Source organism: Pithys albifrons, chromosome 6 (assembly GCF_047495875.1).
Source record: "Pithys albifrons albifrons isolate INPA30051 chromosome 6, PitAlb_v1, whole genome shotgun sequence".
In the NCBI taxonomy this organism is placed as follows: Eukaryota; Metazoa; Chordata; class Aves; order Passeriformes; family Thamnophilidae; genus Pithys; species Pithys albifrons.
In genome coordinates this window covers 48824220-48837678 of record NC_092463.1, presented here as the reverse complement: position 1 = coordinate 48837678, position 13459 = coordinate 48824220, and the positions used below count along the sequence as shown (strand labels likewise).

General features: G+C 51.8%; 1 protein-coding gene across 5 annotated transcripts in view; it reads left to right on the top strand.

The window, feature by feature from the left end:
• DUSP8 (dual specificity phosphatase 8) overlaps nucleotides 1-13459 on the top strand; it is a 41989-nt gene that overhangs the window by 13571 nt on the left and 14959 nt on the right. For all 5 annotated transcript variants that reach the window (XM_071558798.1, XM_071558795.1, XM_071558797.1 and 2 more), the window contains 2 exons: nucleotides 1474-1877; nucleotides 8143-8281. In XM_071558798.1, coding sequence (XP_071414899.1) covers nucleotides 1647-1877; nucleotides 8143-8281 — 370 coding nt within the window. In that variant the 5' untranslated portion in view covers nucleotides 1474-1646. The remainder of the gene's footprint in view (nucleotides 1-1473; nucleotides 1878-8142; nucleotides 8282-13459) is intronic.

Here is a 13459-nt window from a genome sequence, read left to right as displayed (position 1 = left end):
ATTGCTGGCTTACTCGGATCAGGGTCACTCATAAGCCTCCTCTAGTCTGTGGACCAAATCCTGATCTTGCAGAAGTCAATGAAAATCTTTACACTGGCCTTTTCAGGCCCGTTAGTCCTCCTAATTCAGAAGCATTAAAGCTTCCATGAAACAGCTTGTGGGTTCTCTCTAAAACACCGTCTGGCAGGAACAAGAGGAGCCTGGTAGTAGCCCAGGCTTATTTTCTGAATGACTTGTAGCAGCATTAAAACCTAATGCCATTAAAACATGCCTGCAATGATGTGTTCCATTAAAACCTAAGAAGACACCCTGAGCTGAATGCTCCCCAGCCTGCGTATTGCTCTTGCAGACGCTGTGGGGTGGACATGGAAGAAGGTTGTTCTTCTGATAGCACTTCAGAGAGCACCAAGCTCAATGTGCCCTCAGCTCCTGAGATGCTAAGACGGGGTATTTCATATACAGGATACCCCTGTATATGAACCCCCTTTCTAAGTCTGCACAAGTTAGATGCTGCAAAGCAGTAGGTTCTTTGGGGCCGTCTCAATCCAAGTACAGCTTCCCAGGGCCTCTGCCTTAATGCCTGGGTTGTTTCTTGAAGACAGGAGTAAAGGTGAACTCAACTCGTCTTCCAAGAGGTCAGGAGGCAATCTGGTAAAGATACTCATGAGCAGGCTCTGATAAACAGGCAGGTGAATATGAATGAGCAAACCTGATTCAGTGGTGTGTCAGATGGGCCCCAAACTAGCTTTTGTCATACAGCAGCAGAACCTCAGAGCTGAGCTAAGCTGCTTCTGTGAAACCATTAGCTCTGTGCTTGGCAGAGGTCAGAAAAAGCAAATTGAGTGCGAGGAGCTGTTGGGCTGGGAACAGGGATAGGAGTTGACATCTTAACCTGTGCAGGTCCCTGGTGTGCCTGCCTCTCAAACATGGCACATTGGGGCTGTCCAAGATGGCAAAAGGTGCGTGTATTCAACAGGCAGCTTTGTAGATGCTTTGACCTGAAAGGCTCCTAAATGAGATCTAAATGTGGGGAGAACTGTGGAGAAGGGGATTAGGGAACAAGCATATATGGCCTTTTCTGGTGTAAGTAGTAAGGGTCACCCAGAGGAGCCATCAATTAGATTTGGAGCAAACCAGGCAAAGGACTTGTTCCATGTTGCTGGTAAACCATTTTACTCCCTACCACTGGCCACTGTGCCTGTTAAATTAAAAGCTGACATGGCTGCAAAAAGCAATTAGACAAATCCATGGAAGAAAGTTCTGCTGAGGGCTATTAAATACAAAGAAAAAACCTTTGGTTTGGGCAGCTCTGGAGCTACAGATGCCCACAGTCTGGGAAAACATAAAGTGTGGCTTGTACTCTTAGGATCTTCTGAAGAAATCTTGAGAAGGCCAAGCCCTTGGGAAATTGTCCCAAGGTAAATGTCATACTGCCCAGCTGACCAGTTGTCATCTCCTTTCTTCTCTTTCCAGGTTCAGCACAATGAGTTGGCATTCTGGGTGGTAGCAGCGTGAGACTAGGACAGGTGCTGCGCTTCTCACCCCTTACCCCCTCGCTCTTTGCCCCTGGGGAGACGGGTGCTGGCGTTCCTGCCCTGCCCTTCCACCCCTTGCCCCCCACTGGCCATATTGGGGACAGGCCCGTTATGGCTGGGGACAGGCTCCCACGCAAGGTGATGGACCCTAAGAAGCTGGCCAGCCTCCTGAGGAACGGAGCAGAGGGCACCCTGGTCATCGACAGCCGCTCCTTCGTGGAGTATAACTCATGGCACGTCCTCAGCTCTGTCAACATCTGCTGCTCCAAGCTTGTTAAGAGGAGGCTCCAGCAAGACAAGGTCTCCATCACAGAGCTCATCCAGCCTGCCTCCAAGATGAAGGTAAAGGATCTGACCCTTTCCTAGGGCTCACTTTTCCTGGTGGATGCTCACATCCTCTTCCCTGGTGGGATGCAGACTGGCCTAAGGGCCACTCTGCCTGATGTGTGCTCCTCCTCCTCCATCCCTTGACCCCAGCATCTGCCAGCATCTCTCTGACACCCTTTGGAGAGCTGGAGCATGGGCTCATGTGGCCACAGGGCTGTCCTCAGGGCCCTGTTTGTTGCCCATACCCCACTGATGTGGCTCCCTGCTCCAGGACAAGCAAGTCTAACAGGTATATCAGCCTTAGGACTTGTCTTATCCCAGCAAACAACCCCCCAAAGCCTTCCCAGAGCTGTAAGCTTAATCCCCTGCTAAAAACTCTTCCCCTCCGCTCTGTCATCTCTAACTCCATTCAGGGACATGTAATCCTCCTCCCCTGTGACGCCAGAAGCTCTTATCCGGTGTCATGGCATATTATCTCTCCCAGGCTCCTCTCTCTATCGCTCCTGGTTAAATAATAGAAGTGGCTCTGAGCCACGGATCTGGGCTGCAGCCCTGGCCAGACCGGTGCTGGGTGCCCCTGTGGTGCCGTGGGCTGCGTTCTGCTCTCCACTGAGATGCTGCCGGGGAGCTGTGCCGGTGGGTGCCAAGATGCTGCTGGAGGGCTGCGGCGGTAGGTAACCGCTGTGGCTGATTCACCATCCAAAGAGTGATTTGCCATCGAGGCCCGCCCTCCTGCCGGTTCACTCTTACCGTTCCCCCCCTCCTGCCTTGTAATTTTATGGCAAAGCGAGGGTAATTCAGGCGATTAATCAAATGGTCGGCCCAGCTGGAGCCATCTGCATCGTGTCCCCCCTCCTCGCCACCCCGAGAAGCCACCGCTGCCCGCATTGGCTGCCGGTGACATCACCCTGCCGGGATCAAGGGGACTGGCAGCGCGGGCGGGGGGGCCGGCCTCTCACCAGTCTGCTTCGGTGATGCTCTGGGCTGGGTGATTTGGAGGGGATTGCAGAGACTGATTCCTGAACGGCTTTAGCTGCTCTTAAATCCCCGGGAGAATAAAGCAGAATAATCAGTTTTTCGCCAGCTCCAAGAAGAGCGATGTGGCCGCCCTCCTCTCGGCGAGGGTCACCTCTGCAGTGGCTGCGGTCACGTGGAGCGGCAGCAGCAAAAGCGATATGCACGGCAGAGGAAGAAGAGGAGGATGATAGGGAAAGGGGTAGCATGGAAGAGTTAATATCAACTGATACCATTCACCTGCAAACATGCAGCTTGCCAGCTGCAGAAGAGCAGTGTGGTTCCCAAAGGAACTGGCTGGGCCTTCCTGGCATTCCCTGCTCTGTCCCCATAGAAGGAGCGTAGAAGGATCATTGCATAATGGTCCACATACTGTTTGGAGACATGATTATAACCACGGATGCCAGGGGAACAGAGGAGAGCTGTTGCCACCGTCTTTAATTTGCGGGTTTTTCCTTTTTTTCTTTTCGTTATGGCTGAAATCCCTCCTGGCACATCCAGGGGAGGAGGCAGCATGTGTCACTCTGGACAGCCCCTGCCATGCTCACTGCTTACATGCTGACTCTCCCAGTATATTCAGCCCAGGAATTACTTAGGCTTCAGGACACCCTTGAGAGGTTAAGCCAGTTGTCCTGGGAGGCTGGAGCAGGGGGACTGGGGTGTGGGGATCATTGCTGTATTCTCATCTGGCATAAAGCAGGGGTGGTGACTTGGGGTATCCAAGCCTGTCTGTGCATGCATTTGTGTGTTTGCATTTTGGGGTGATGAACTCTATTCTCCTCCCATTGCAGTCACTCGAGTAATAGTTGTATTTTGGGACCCACAGAAATCAATATGATCTGCTGCCTCGAGGTGCACAGACCCTCAGAAGGGGACCCTTGAAAGCTGGTTTAGATCTCCAATAACTTGTGTAATTTCCCTGCCTCCACTGCCATCACTGGCCAACACCACCCAGCCCAACTCTGCCGCTAGCTCCCCGCACCGGAGCTAGTGGGGACGGTAGGGTGCAAGTGGGGAGGGGGTGAGGGGCACGGCTGGCGTTGGGAGCAGATGGCAGGAAGGGTGACATCAGTGGCGCGATTGTCCGGCCCCATTATTCCTTCTGACGGGCCTCCCGCCCTCCTCCTGTTTCCTGCTCCCGGCCGGCCGGGGCCGCCGAAACAAAGGCGGCTGGCAGCGACGCGGGGCTGCCCGGGCAGCCAAAGGGCAGCCCTGAGCCCTCGCCTGCCCTGTGCGAAGAGAGCTGGACCTGCACATCCCACCTCGGTGATTCTCAGGGGTGGTGATGACCTTTTGGGGAAGGAGACAGGGGCAAAGCATTTGGGCAAACCCTACCACCAGCTCTGCTCCTCTCGCCTGCATGCTGACAGGGGGCATGAGAGCATTTGTCTAATTTGCTTTTCTCAGGGCTTACTCTCCTCTTTTATTGCTGGTATAGAAGAGTACCTTTAACAGTGCTTCTGGGGCTGCAGTTTGGGGTGATGCTGTGGAATAACAGCAGCTTCTGGCTTTTTTGGTGCAAGGAAAGGAAGGGATCAGTTGGGATGAAAGAAGAAATGGAGAAATTAGAAAGCCCTTTTTTTTCAATGAAATATGCCTATGATACTACAATTGTGGCAGCTATAGCTGCCATAGCTAAGCTACTGCTCCGTGAGCCCTGATGTAGACCATCTTCTCACGGTGCCCAAGCTGGCAAAACCTGCAGCTGCAATTCATCTCCCAGATAGCACTAGTTTACCTCCACACAAAAATGGTACCAACATACTGCTCTGGTTGATTTTCAACCCTTCTCCCAATGCTGACAATAATAAAGTCACACAATAATAAATTCCAATAACAACTGGAATCATTCAGCTCCTCAGTGCAGTTTGGGGAGCAGAGGTTATGGGAAATTCCCAGTTGAGGTTTTCACTAGACTTTCTTTAGGGAAATGTTGAAAATTTTCCTTCTTCAAGATCATCCTGGAAATTCCACCTCTCGACCCCTTCTCTCTTCCTGAAATGGAGTTATCTCCAGAGCAGCTAAAGCCTCTTTTTGAGGCAAGACAAGGGTTTCTTCAGGTGATAGGAATATTGATTGATTTATTTGCATTAGGAGCATGGCTCTGCAAGCAGCTGTTTTGCTTGAGGGAAAGCTGCGGCTTATTTGTGAGCCATGTGCCTGGCTGCTCTTTATGTTGATGGAAGTCCTGTTATTTCAGTGGGGTGATTCAGTGTGTTTTGAAACAGTATGTGACTGAGATGTCAGTAGTAATTGGGACAATAATAATAGCTGGCTCTTATCTTAGCCTGGATCACCTGTAGAGCATCATTATCCCTTCTTGGCAGCTGGGTAGAGGCAGAGCGGGGACGTGGGCTGTGTTGAACCACCCAGTGCTGGGGACTAATGTCCATAAGGGAGTTACCTTCAGCCAGAGCTGAAGAGGATGATGGAGAGCACAGGCTTTGGCACAAAAGCAATGAATGGATGATCTCAGCTGGGGTTTGTTTGGAGCTATTGGCTAGGTAGTCCCTGCTCCAGGCTGGCCATACCCTTTCAGCCAAGATGTTAGCAGGGAGTAGGTTTGTCCCTGAGGAGGTGCTCTGGGGTACGTTCAGCACTGGAGTGGGCTAGCAGCTTTTCCAAGGCATGCATGGGTATGTAAGCCCTACTCAACATCTGCTTGGAGCCAAAAGTCTTGCTGCATCTTGGCCCTGCTGTCCCTTGCTGGCTGGATGTAGGGACCCCGTTTGGAGGCTGATGCCTGGGGTTTGGTTACTTTAGCAGTCCTGGGGTGATGGCAGCCCCTGTGGGAGGACTCCCACCATGGAGGTGCTGCTCCTCAGAAGGATGCTCTGTTGTCAGCTGTGCCTCTGTCCTATGCCAGCATGAGGCAGGAATCTAGTACAGAGTATCTCTTCAGCTTTACCCTCCTCCTCTGCCCCAGTTAGCTTTTAACTTCCCTACGTTTAAGGCCAGAGAGAGGCATTTCAGGAGAGCGTGAGACTAATGGGAGACTCATGGACCTGATTAAACATCTCTTCTCATTTCACTTTGTGGTGATGAGCCAGGACACCAGTGCAGGCTCTTTGCATGCTCCTCAGGACCATCCTTGTCCCAGCAAGCTGTGTATTTATCTTCTGCAGCCGGGCCATGTGAGGCCAGCACTTGTTTGGCATTTACATTGAGTGAAACCTTATAACTTTAGTAAGATGTAAACCGTGTCGCACATCTCTGCCGTCGCTCAGCAACCCTGTAGTAATGTCCCAAACAAAGCCTCCCAGTGCAGAGGGAACACTAAATCCTATTGTGGGATAACTCTGCTCAGTCAGAGCTGGTATCTCTACTGGAGCCGCCTCAGCCTGGACAGTGCAGCCAGGATAAGCCCCTGCCCCACCACAGATCAGTCCCTGCCTCATCATGCTTTTGGGGAAGATGTTTTTGCTGGCATGAAGCTTGAGGCTGGAAACTGGGTCTTTGGGAAGTGTTAGGAGGCCTTGAAGGGATAGTGGCCCTCTTAAGGACTAATGGGCTCCTGACTCCAAACAGGATTGTCAGCCACTGTGTTTTCCTACAGCTGTGCTTGAGATGACCTCCCACAAACCTCTTGCTTCAGGTATGGCTGAGGAAAAGATGCTGGAGTAGATCCTCATCTGACATCCCTGGTGGGTTCAGTCATTTTTTCAGTGTCTTATTTTAAAATTCCTGTGTTGTTTTCTCTTCCCTTTCATCCTGCCTTTTCATCTCTCCTGTTACCCTGCTGAGCTGTGGGGCCAGTTGTGCTCTCTAGTGCCTGGTGCCAGGCTGGGGACAGGTGGGTTGTTTGAGCCTCCCGCTTCCTAGTACAGAACCAAGCATGGCACCCCTGATGGAGATTTCTGTTGGTGTGGGACCATCCTTGTGCTGCAATGGAGAGATGTGATGAGCTCAGCTAAATCAGTGTGCCCTGAACTTCTATTTGGATGACTCTCACGTTGCTAAGCAGGGAAGCACCTGCAGCAGGTTGTGAAAGCAGTACTAATAGCAACAGCAACCCTGAGTGAATCTCCTCTGATGGTAAGATGGGGCTAGTCAGTGAGACAGCAAAAGGAGGCAGGCATCCATAAGTGGTACCTTGTACAAGTAGTCTTTTGAAGAGATTCTGGAGAGGGCTGGGCAGGTGGTGGCCAATGGGCCACTCCAACACTAGCTGGGGTAGAGTGGTTTGCAGGCACATTCCCTCCTTTTGCTGCATGCCACTGCCTCCCTCTCCTCGCAAGATGTGATGGATGCGTCTTACTGTGCTGGTTGGGAGGGCAGACGCTCTCAAGGCAGGCATATGCCATACACCTGGCTACTCAGCAGATGTGCTGAGCTATGCCTCTGTGAGGATTTTCATCTTCTTTTAATGCATGAACCTTCAGGTAGGTGTAGGAATGTCTGGATACACCTTGAGCGCTCTCATTGCAATCCAGTCATCACCAGGCATAGGGGGACCCTTGCCTGCAGACAGTTGCCTGCCTGTGGGGTATCCCACCATCTCACCTGCCTCAGAGACCCTGCGGTGGTGGGCAGCAGGGCTGGTGCAGTTTATGGCACGTAAAGTCACATGAGAGCAGCCTAGGAGCTCCTTTCCCTCTCCCTAGCATATCTTTGTAGTGTGAAAACCCTATTACACATTACAAAACAAAAAAAGAGCATCACCCTGAACATCCACCAAGTCCATCTTTCAGCCCTTAGGAGTGATCTGCAGGTTTGGGGTGAGCTTTCAGAGGGGTAATGCCTACATAGGTATTACTGTGCTGGGCGTGGTGTCTCTAGGTTGAGCCCTGAAGAGCTGTTGCTCCAGCCACACTGACTCCAGCCACAGCACAAGACCTGTGCTGGGAGCACCCCTGCCTGCAGAACCACTCCCAAGTCCCTGTGACACCAGCCAGGTTGCAGAGGAGCATCTGAGGGAAAAAGTTGGCTGAGGAGGAGGTGGTGGAAGAAGTTGCGGTGATTTCTGGGATGCAGTTAAGTAACAGCAAGCAAGGGACTGTGGGGAGGAGTGACCTTATTTTGGGTAGGGTGCTTGCTGTTGGTGGGGCTGCTCCAATGGGCATCTGTAGTGACACACTCTCTTGTATCTGTGGACCAGAGTTCCAGGCTGACTGGTGAGCCAAACCAACTCAAGGAGATCATGTGGAGCTGGAATCTCCTGCTTGTGTGACCACTAAATTGAACTTTTCTTCCCATAGTGGTGTGGACAGCATCCTCAGTGCTCAGTCTATTTCTCTGATGCCCGTTTTTCACCACTCCCCTGCAGGTGGAGGCAGAGGAGCACCAGGATGTGGTGGTCTATGACCAGAGCACACGGGACGTGACCCGCTTGGCTGCTGACAGCTTCCTCTCCATCCTCCTGGGCAAGCTGGACAGCTGTTTCCACAGCGTCTCCATCCTCACAGGTAGGAGCCCTGGGTTACCACTTGATTGACTCTCATGCCCTTAGCCTGGAGCTACTGAGCTGTGGCCATGCATGTCCATGTACACCTGCTTTCCTGGCCACCAGTGGCTGTGGTGGAGGAAGGCAACCCTGTGTGCAGACTGAGGAGGCTCAACCCATGGTGGCCTCACTGGGTCCTCCCCATGCCTTCATTCCTTGCACTGTCCATCTCCCCTCTGCTGTGCCCACCAGCAATGGTGAATGAAGAGAAGGGTACAGAGGAGCTGTGGTGGCATGGATCCAGCTATCCAAAAGCTGCCCTTTGTTCTCCCATCCCTGGGTTGCTTCATCCATGGTGAATGTGTCAAGGACCCAACCTGCTTCAAGCACTTTATTCCCTCTTCTTGCTGTTAAAGGGAGGGCAGAAGAAATCCATGGATGTGCTGGGAAGAAGGGGAAGGAGGGCAGGGGCAGAGGGTCATCACTGAGTGAGTCAAGGTCTTCTGGAGATGATGCTCTCCAAGCACAAGTGTGCAGGTAGGAGGAGGCACGTGCTGCCCTAATTACAGCCCTTCTGCAGTGCAAAATCTGTGGCAGGTGACTGATAAATGAAAAAGTCTGGCCCATCAGAGAGGAGAGAGAGGCAGCAAACTGCCTAAGGGAGAGCTAAAGCTGCCTCTGATTCCCCATGCCTGAGATAGCCGGGTGTCTACCTGGTTGGCTGCCTACCTCTGAGCTTTCTGCCCATGGAGGGGTGGGCAGGCACTGCTCCATGCAGTCCCTCAATCCTGCTGAGCTCAGCCAGGTCCCTATACAGTGGCAGAAGCCCAGAGATTGGGATCACCTCTGTCCCTTGAGGCTGTGGCAATTGGTTACTGCCTTGGGACTGAGGTGGAGGGTCCTCTGTGTCCTGGGGCATCACAGGGATGGAGGGAGCTGCTATCCCCCCAATCCAGCAGCAAGACAGACCCTGGGAAGGGGTAGTCGTAATGAGGAAGGTAGCACAAACAAGTGGCATTTAGGGAGCCTTGCCCATGCAAAGCAGGGGTAAGTGCTGTTAAGTTAAAGCAGCTGCATTGTGATGGGGAGAATAAAGCAGAGAAACAGCGGGAATAAACCCACTGGTTTGAGGGTTTCAAAAGCAAGCAGGGACTACATGAAATCACGTTAGGGCTAATTAACGTTGCCTGGGTTGCAGGCGTTCTGCTGAGGCCAGTGCTGGAGGATGCCACCATGAACTTGCTATGGCAGCCCCTGGGCTGCCCCAGCAGCTGTGCTTGTGGTTTCAAGGTCATCGTGGCATAAACAAGGGCACAGCTTGGTGTGTGGCACAGGAGGAGGAAAAGGTGGATTCAGTTGCATCTGGGAAGGAACCTGCTTAGTCATGGGGATGGGTCAGGAAATAGCCTTGGCGTCATGACCCTGGCACCCCCTAACCTGCTGCCACTTTCCCAGAGCTGGGCGAGGGATCATGCTGTGAGCTGGCTGCAAACTCCCACTCCCCGAGTCCTCCTGGCGCCAGGACAGGGCTGGATGAGGTGGCCCTGAAAGCCCCAGAGCCTTTTTCTGCCTGAAAAGGCAAGTGGGTGGGTTTGGGGAACCCAAGAGGAAAGGCTTGGGGGACCCTCATAGTACTGGTGCACCCCAGCCACATGCCCAGCACACCCCATGCTGCATGAGGACTGGCAGCGTGCCACCCCCTCAGCCATGAGCATCACCCCCACCAAACCCCGCGCTAGCAAACTGCTGTTCCGTTTTTGGGCACACACATCCTCCGTCTTCAGGCAGCCATTTCCATCCCCCTGCGCTGCAGGAGCCCAGACACCCAAGCAGGAGGGTGGCTGTGCTAAGCACCAAGCAAAGCTCAAACCTCCCAAATTAAAAGCGCCGCAGGGCCACAGCCTCCTGTGGAACGTGGGCCACCAGCAGGTAAAAAAACCTGGAACTGAAATTCAGAACACTGGGTCATGGCGGCAGTGTTTACATGGATATCGTGACTGGAAGTGGCTGTGCGGAGCATCTGGGGGAGGCTGGGCACACTTGCCGACAGGCAGTGCTTCCTCCTGCCTGCAGTGTGGACAGCAACAGGCTGTTTTAGAGGCAACTCTGGAGTGCTTGAGAGCTCTGGGTCAGGATGTGTGTGGGGAGACCTGATTCTGCCCCTTTGCCGTGGTGGAGTTTAACCCTTCGTTCTGTCTGCTCTGGGCTGAAGCACCTTGTCTTGCCCCACCTGTGCCTCCACCTGGAAGTGGCTTGTGACCCCATCCGGCTAGCAAAGGCTGCTAAAATCTCAGCCTGTCACTCAATGGATGGCATCACCCCAGGGAACCCTGTCCAGAGGGTCCCCAGTTCAGTGTGGCAGCGCCACACAGCCCTTCTGTGCTCCCCAGCTCCCCTCAGCCCCAGCAGATGCTGGGGTCTATCCAGCTTTTGTGTCCCCACCTCCTGCAAACAGGAGGCCATTTTTGCTCATGTGCAGGCTATCGACCTTCTGACCCCTGAAGCAGCTGATGGAGGCTGATGGGTGAGGACAGGGGAGCTGAGGGTGTCAGGACTGGTGCCGGGGACTCCTCAAGGGTTAACAGCCCAGAACTGCGATTCCAGTGGCTGGGAAGGAAGAATCTGAGCCAATTATTCCCAGTCTTGAAAATCATCAGCTTCTCTTCTTTTTTCCCTTTTTTTTTTTAATTGTGTAAGTATAAATAGTGCTTCTTGCTGCCCTCCATCCGTGGGAGCAGAAAGACTGTTGATTTATGTGGTTTTCCTGACATCACATGAAGTGGTGGAAAACTGAATGGAGCCAACATTTTTCCTGCATTACGTAATGCCTCCTCCCTCCCAGCCCAGCTCTGCTATTCCTGCAGGAGGCTGACTGTTCTTTAACCTTTGTTTACTTCAGCATAAACCCTTTTTTGCTTTTTTTTGCTATTTTTTTTCTTTTTTTTTTTTTAACTTTGCTTTTTCCCCCCCTTCTTCTTCCCCTTTGCAATCTCCTGCTTGGTTTTTATTAACAGCCATTATCTGCTTATGAAGCAGCAGCAGCGGTCTGGCTCCATTGCTCCCTGATGGCTCCCACGTGCCAGCCCTTGTACTGGAGCCTGGCCAGAGCCATAGCGTGGTGCTGAGCTGCTGGGTGCTGAGCTTCACCAGCTCCTCTCCATTTGTCCAACTGCAGCGGACAGTGTGGAGATTCTTCTGTTACTCCTATTCAGTGGCTAAAAGCAACAGCTGAGGGCTTGGATGCTTGTACAGATGATGCTCACCCATCCTGTCTGTGCTTCTGGTCCTTAGGCCAAGTGCTAGGCTCTGCTCTCCCGTGTTTGAAGCTGTGTTCCAGCTGGAGATGAAACTAGGCTGGCAGCGTGGCCAGTGGTGGCAGTGCTACCCGCAGCCTGGGCTGCTGGGGTTGGGACCCCCTTACACGACAGAGGCTCTTTTCATTGTGGTTTCACATGCTGGGGGAGCTTTACCGTTTCAATATCGTGCTCCAACCTGAAATAGGCCCCTCAATTGCTTTCTGAACTCGAGTCATGAGCTTTTCATCTGGCTCGGGAGCATGTGTGAGATCATCCTCAGCACCCCCCTCCCCCCACTTTTGTATCAATTCTTCAAGGAATGTTTAAATTTTCCAGTCCTGTTCTTTCTAAATTTGGAGCGTCTGTTTACTCCCAGGATTCGGAAAGAATGTAACAATATCATCAGCTACAAAACCCTCCCAGCCCTCTGCTCGCCATCTTCCTTAGCCAGCAGGCTGGCCTCGGCAGTGCTGGCCATGACCCAGGTCCTTCCCAGCCCCGTGGTGCCATGGCTATTCAGCACAGCTGAAGAGAATTGTAATTCCATGGCAGAAGTGATCTGGAAGGGGTGGGGGTTTTGGGGGAATTTACCTAAGACAGGTGACTTCAGAGTGGGCAAAATGAACTGTGAAAAGCAAAAGGGGATTTCCATTGCAGGAGCTGATGGGCTGCCCAGGCATGAGTGGGTCCCACACTGAAGCACTGGGTGGAATTATTTTAGAAACAAGTACTCATGGACAGATTATTTTAATTAAAAAAAAAAAGGAAAATGAATGAGAAAAGCCAAGCTAGGCAGGTGTAAAAGCAGTGCATAGGCAGGACAGAATGCCTTGAGTGAGACTCGGGCGGGAAACAGCATGTGCATCTGAAAGGCAGGGAAAACGCAAATAAATCTGCAAAGCTTATCATGGCAGAAGCTGAAGCTAAAAGCTTAGCAGGATCCAAAACCAGTATTGAGGTGTCTTTACAAACCAAACATAAGAAAAAAACATTATCTAAAACCTAAGAAAGAAAGTACCCCAAACTGACACTTTCGTCATCAGTCACAAGCTAGCTAGTGGGAGTGGAGAAGCAGGACCCAACTGCAGCTGGCTGTTCGATGGTCACCTTCTTCATCACCTGCTCTGAACAGCATCATCTGTTGACTTGGTATGTGAGTGTGTCTACGGGGGACATAGCATATGCAGAATGCACTAGCTGGTTGATTTTGTTTTCTGACTTCAGCAGAGCCTCTGCTCAGTGCATGGACCTGAAGATGCACGTGTAGGTCAAGCATTAAGGCTATTTCAGGTACCCTCAGGCTGTAATGTCCAAGACCACTTGTGGACTTCCCAGCATGAATCCATCTGATGTATCTACAAGGTTTTCCTTTAAAGTCTAATTACTGTTTCTGAACCTCCTGCAAGCAGCTCTGTCCACCTATGGACGTCTCCATCCCATAGTATACTGTGATGAACCAAAAGAAGCAGATGCTTGGCTGGCAGGAGTGTGGATATGAATGAGGAGGACATAAGGGTGGGATGAGACAGGAAGAAGTGCTCATGTGGGACTCTCAATTTCTTGCTTCTCCCAGATTTGTGAGTTTTGAAGAATCAGCTTTGCAAATAATGCAAATGGGGATTCTGGTGGTTCATCTGCAAACTGCACACATGATGGTTGGAATGAAAGAAGGATAAGAAGGGCTGTGGATGTGGTTACACCAAGCTTTTCTTCAGGCTCTAGGTGGTAGAATGCAGCAGAATTACCTGTGGTGATGTTTCTCTTTTGACTGTCCAAAGGACTGGAGGTAGGATACTGATATCAGCCTAGTGGGAGACAAATTTTTTAAAAAATCAAATGGTAACATCAAGGTTTGTGATTTTTACAATTGTGGAGGTTTAGATAACTCTTCAAACCTCCCTCCC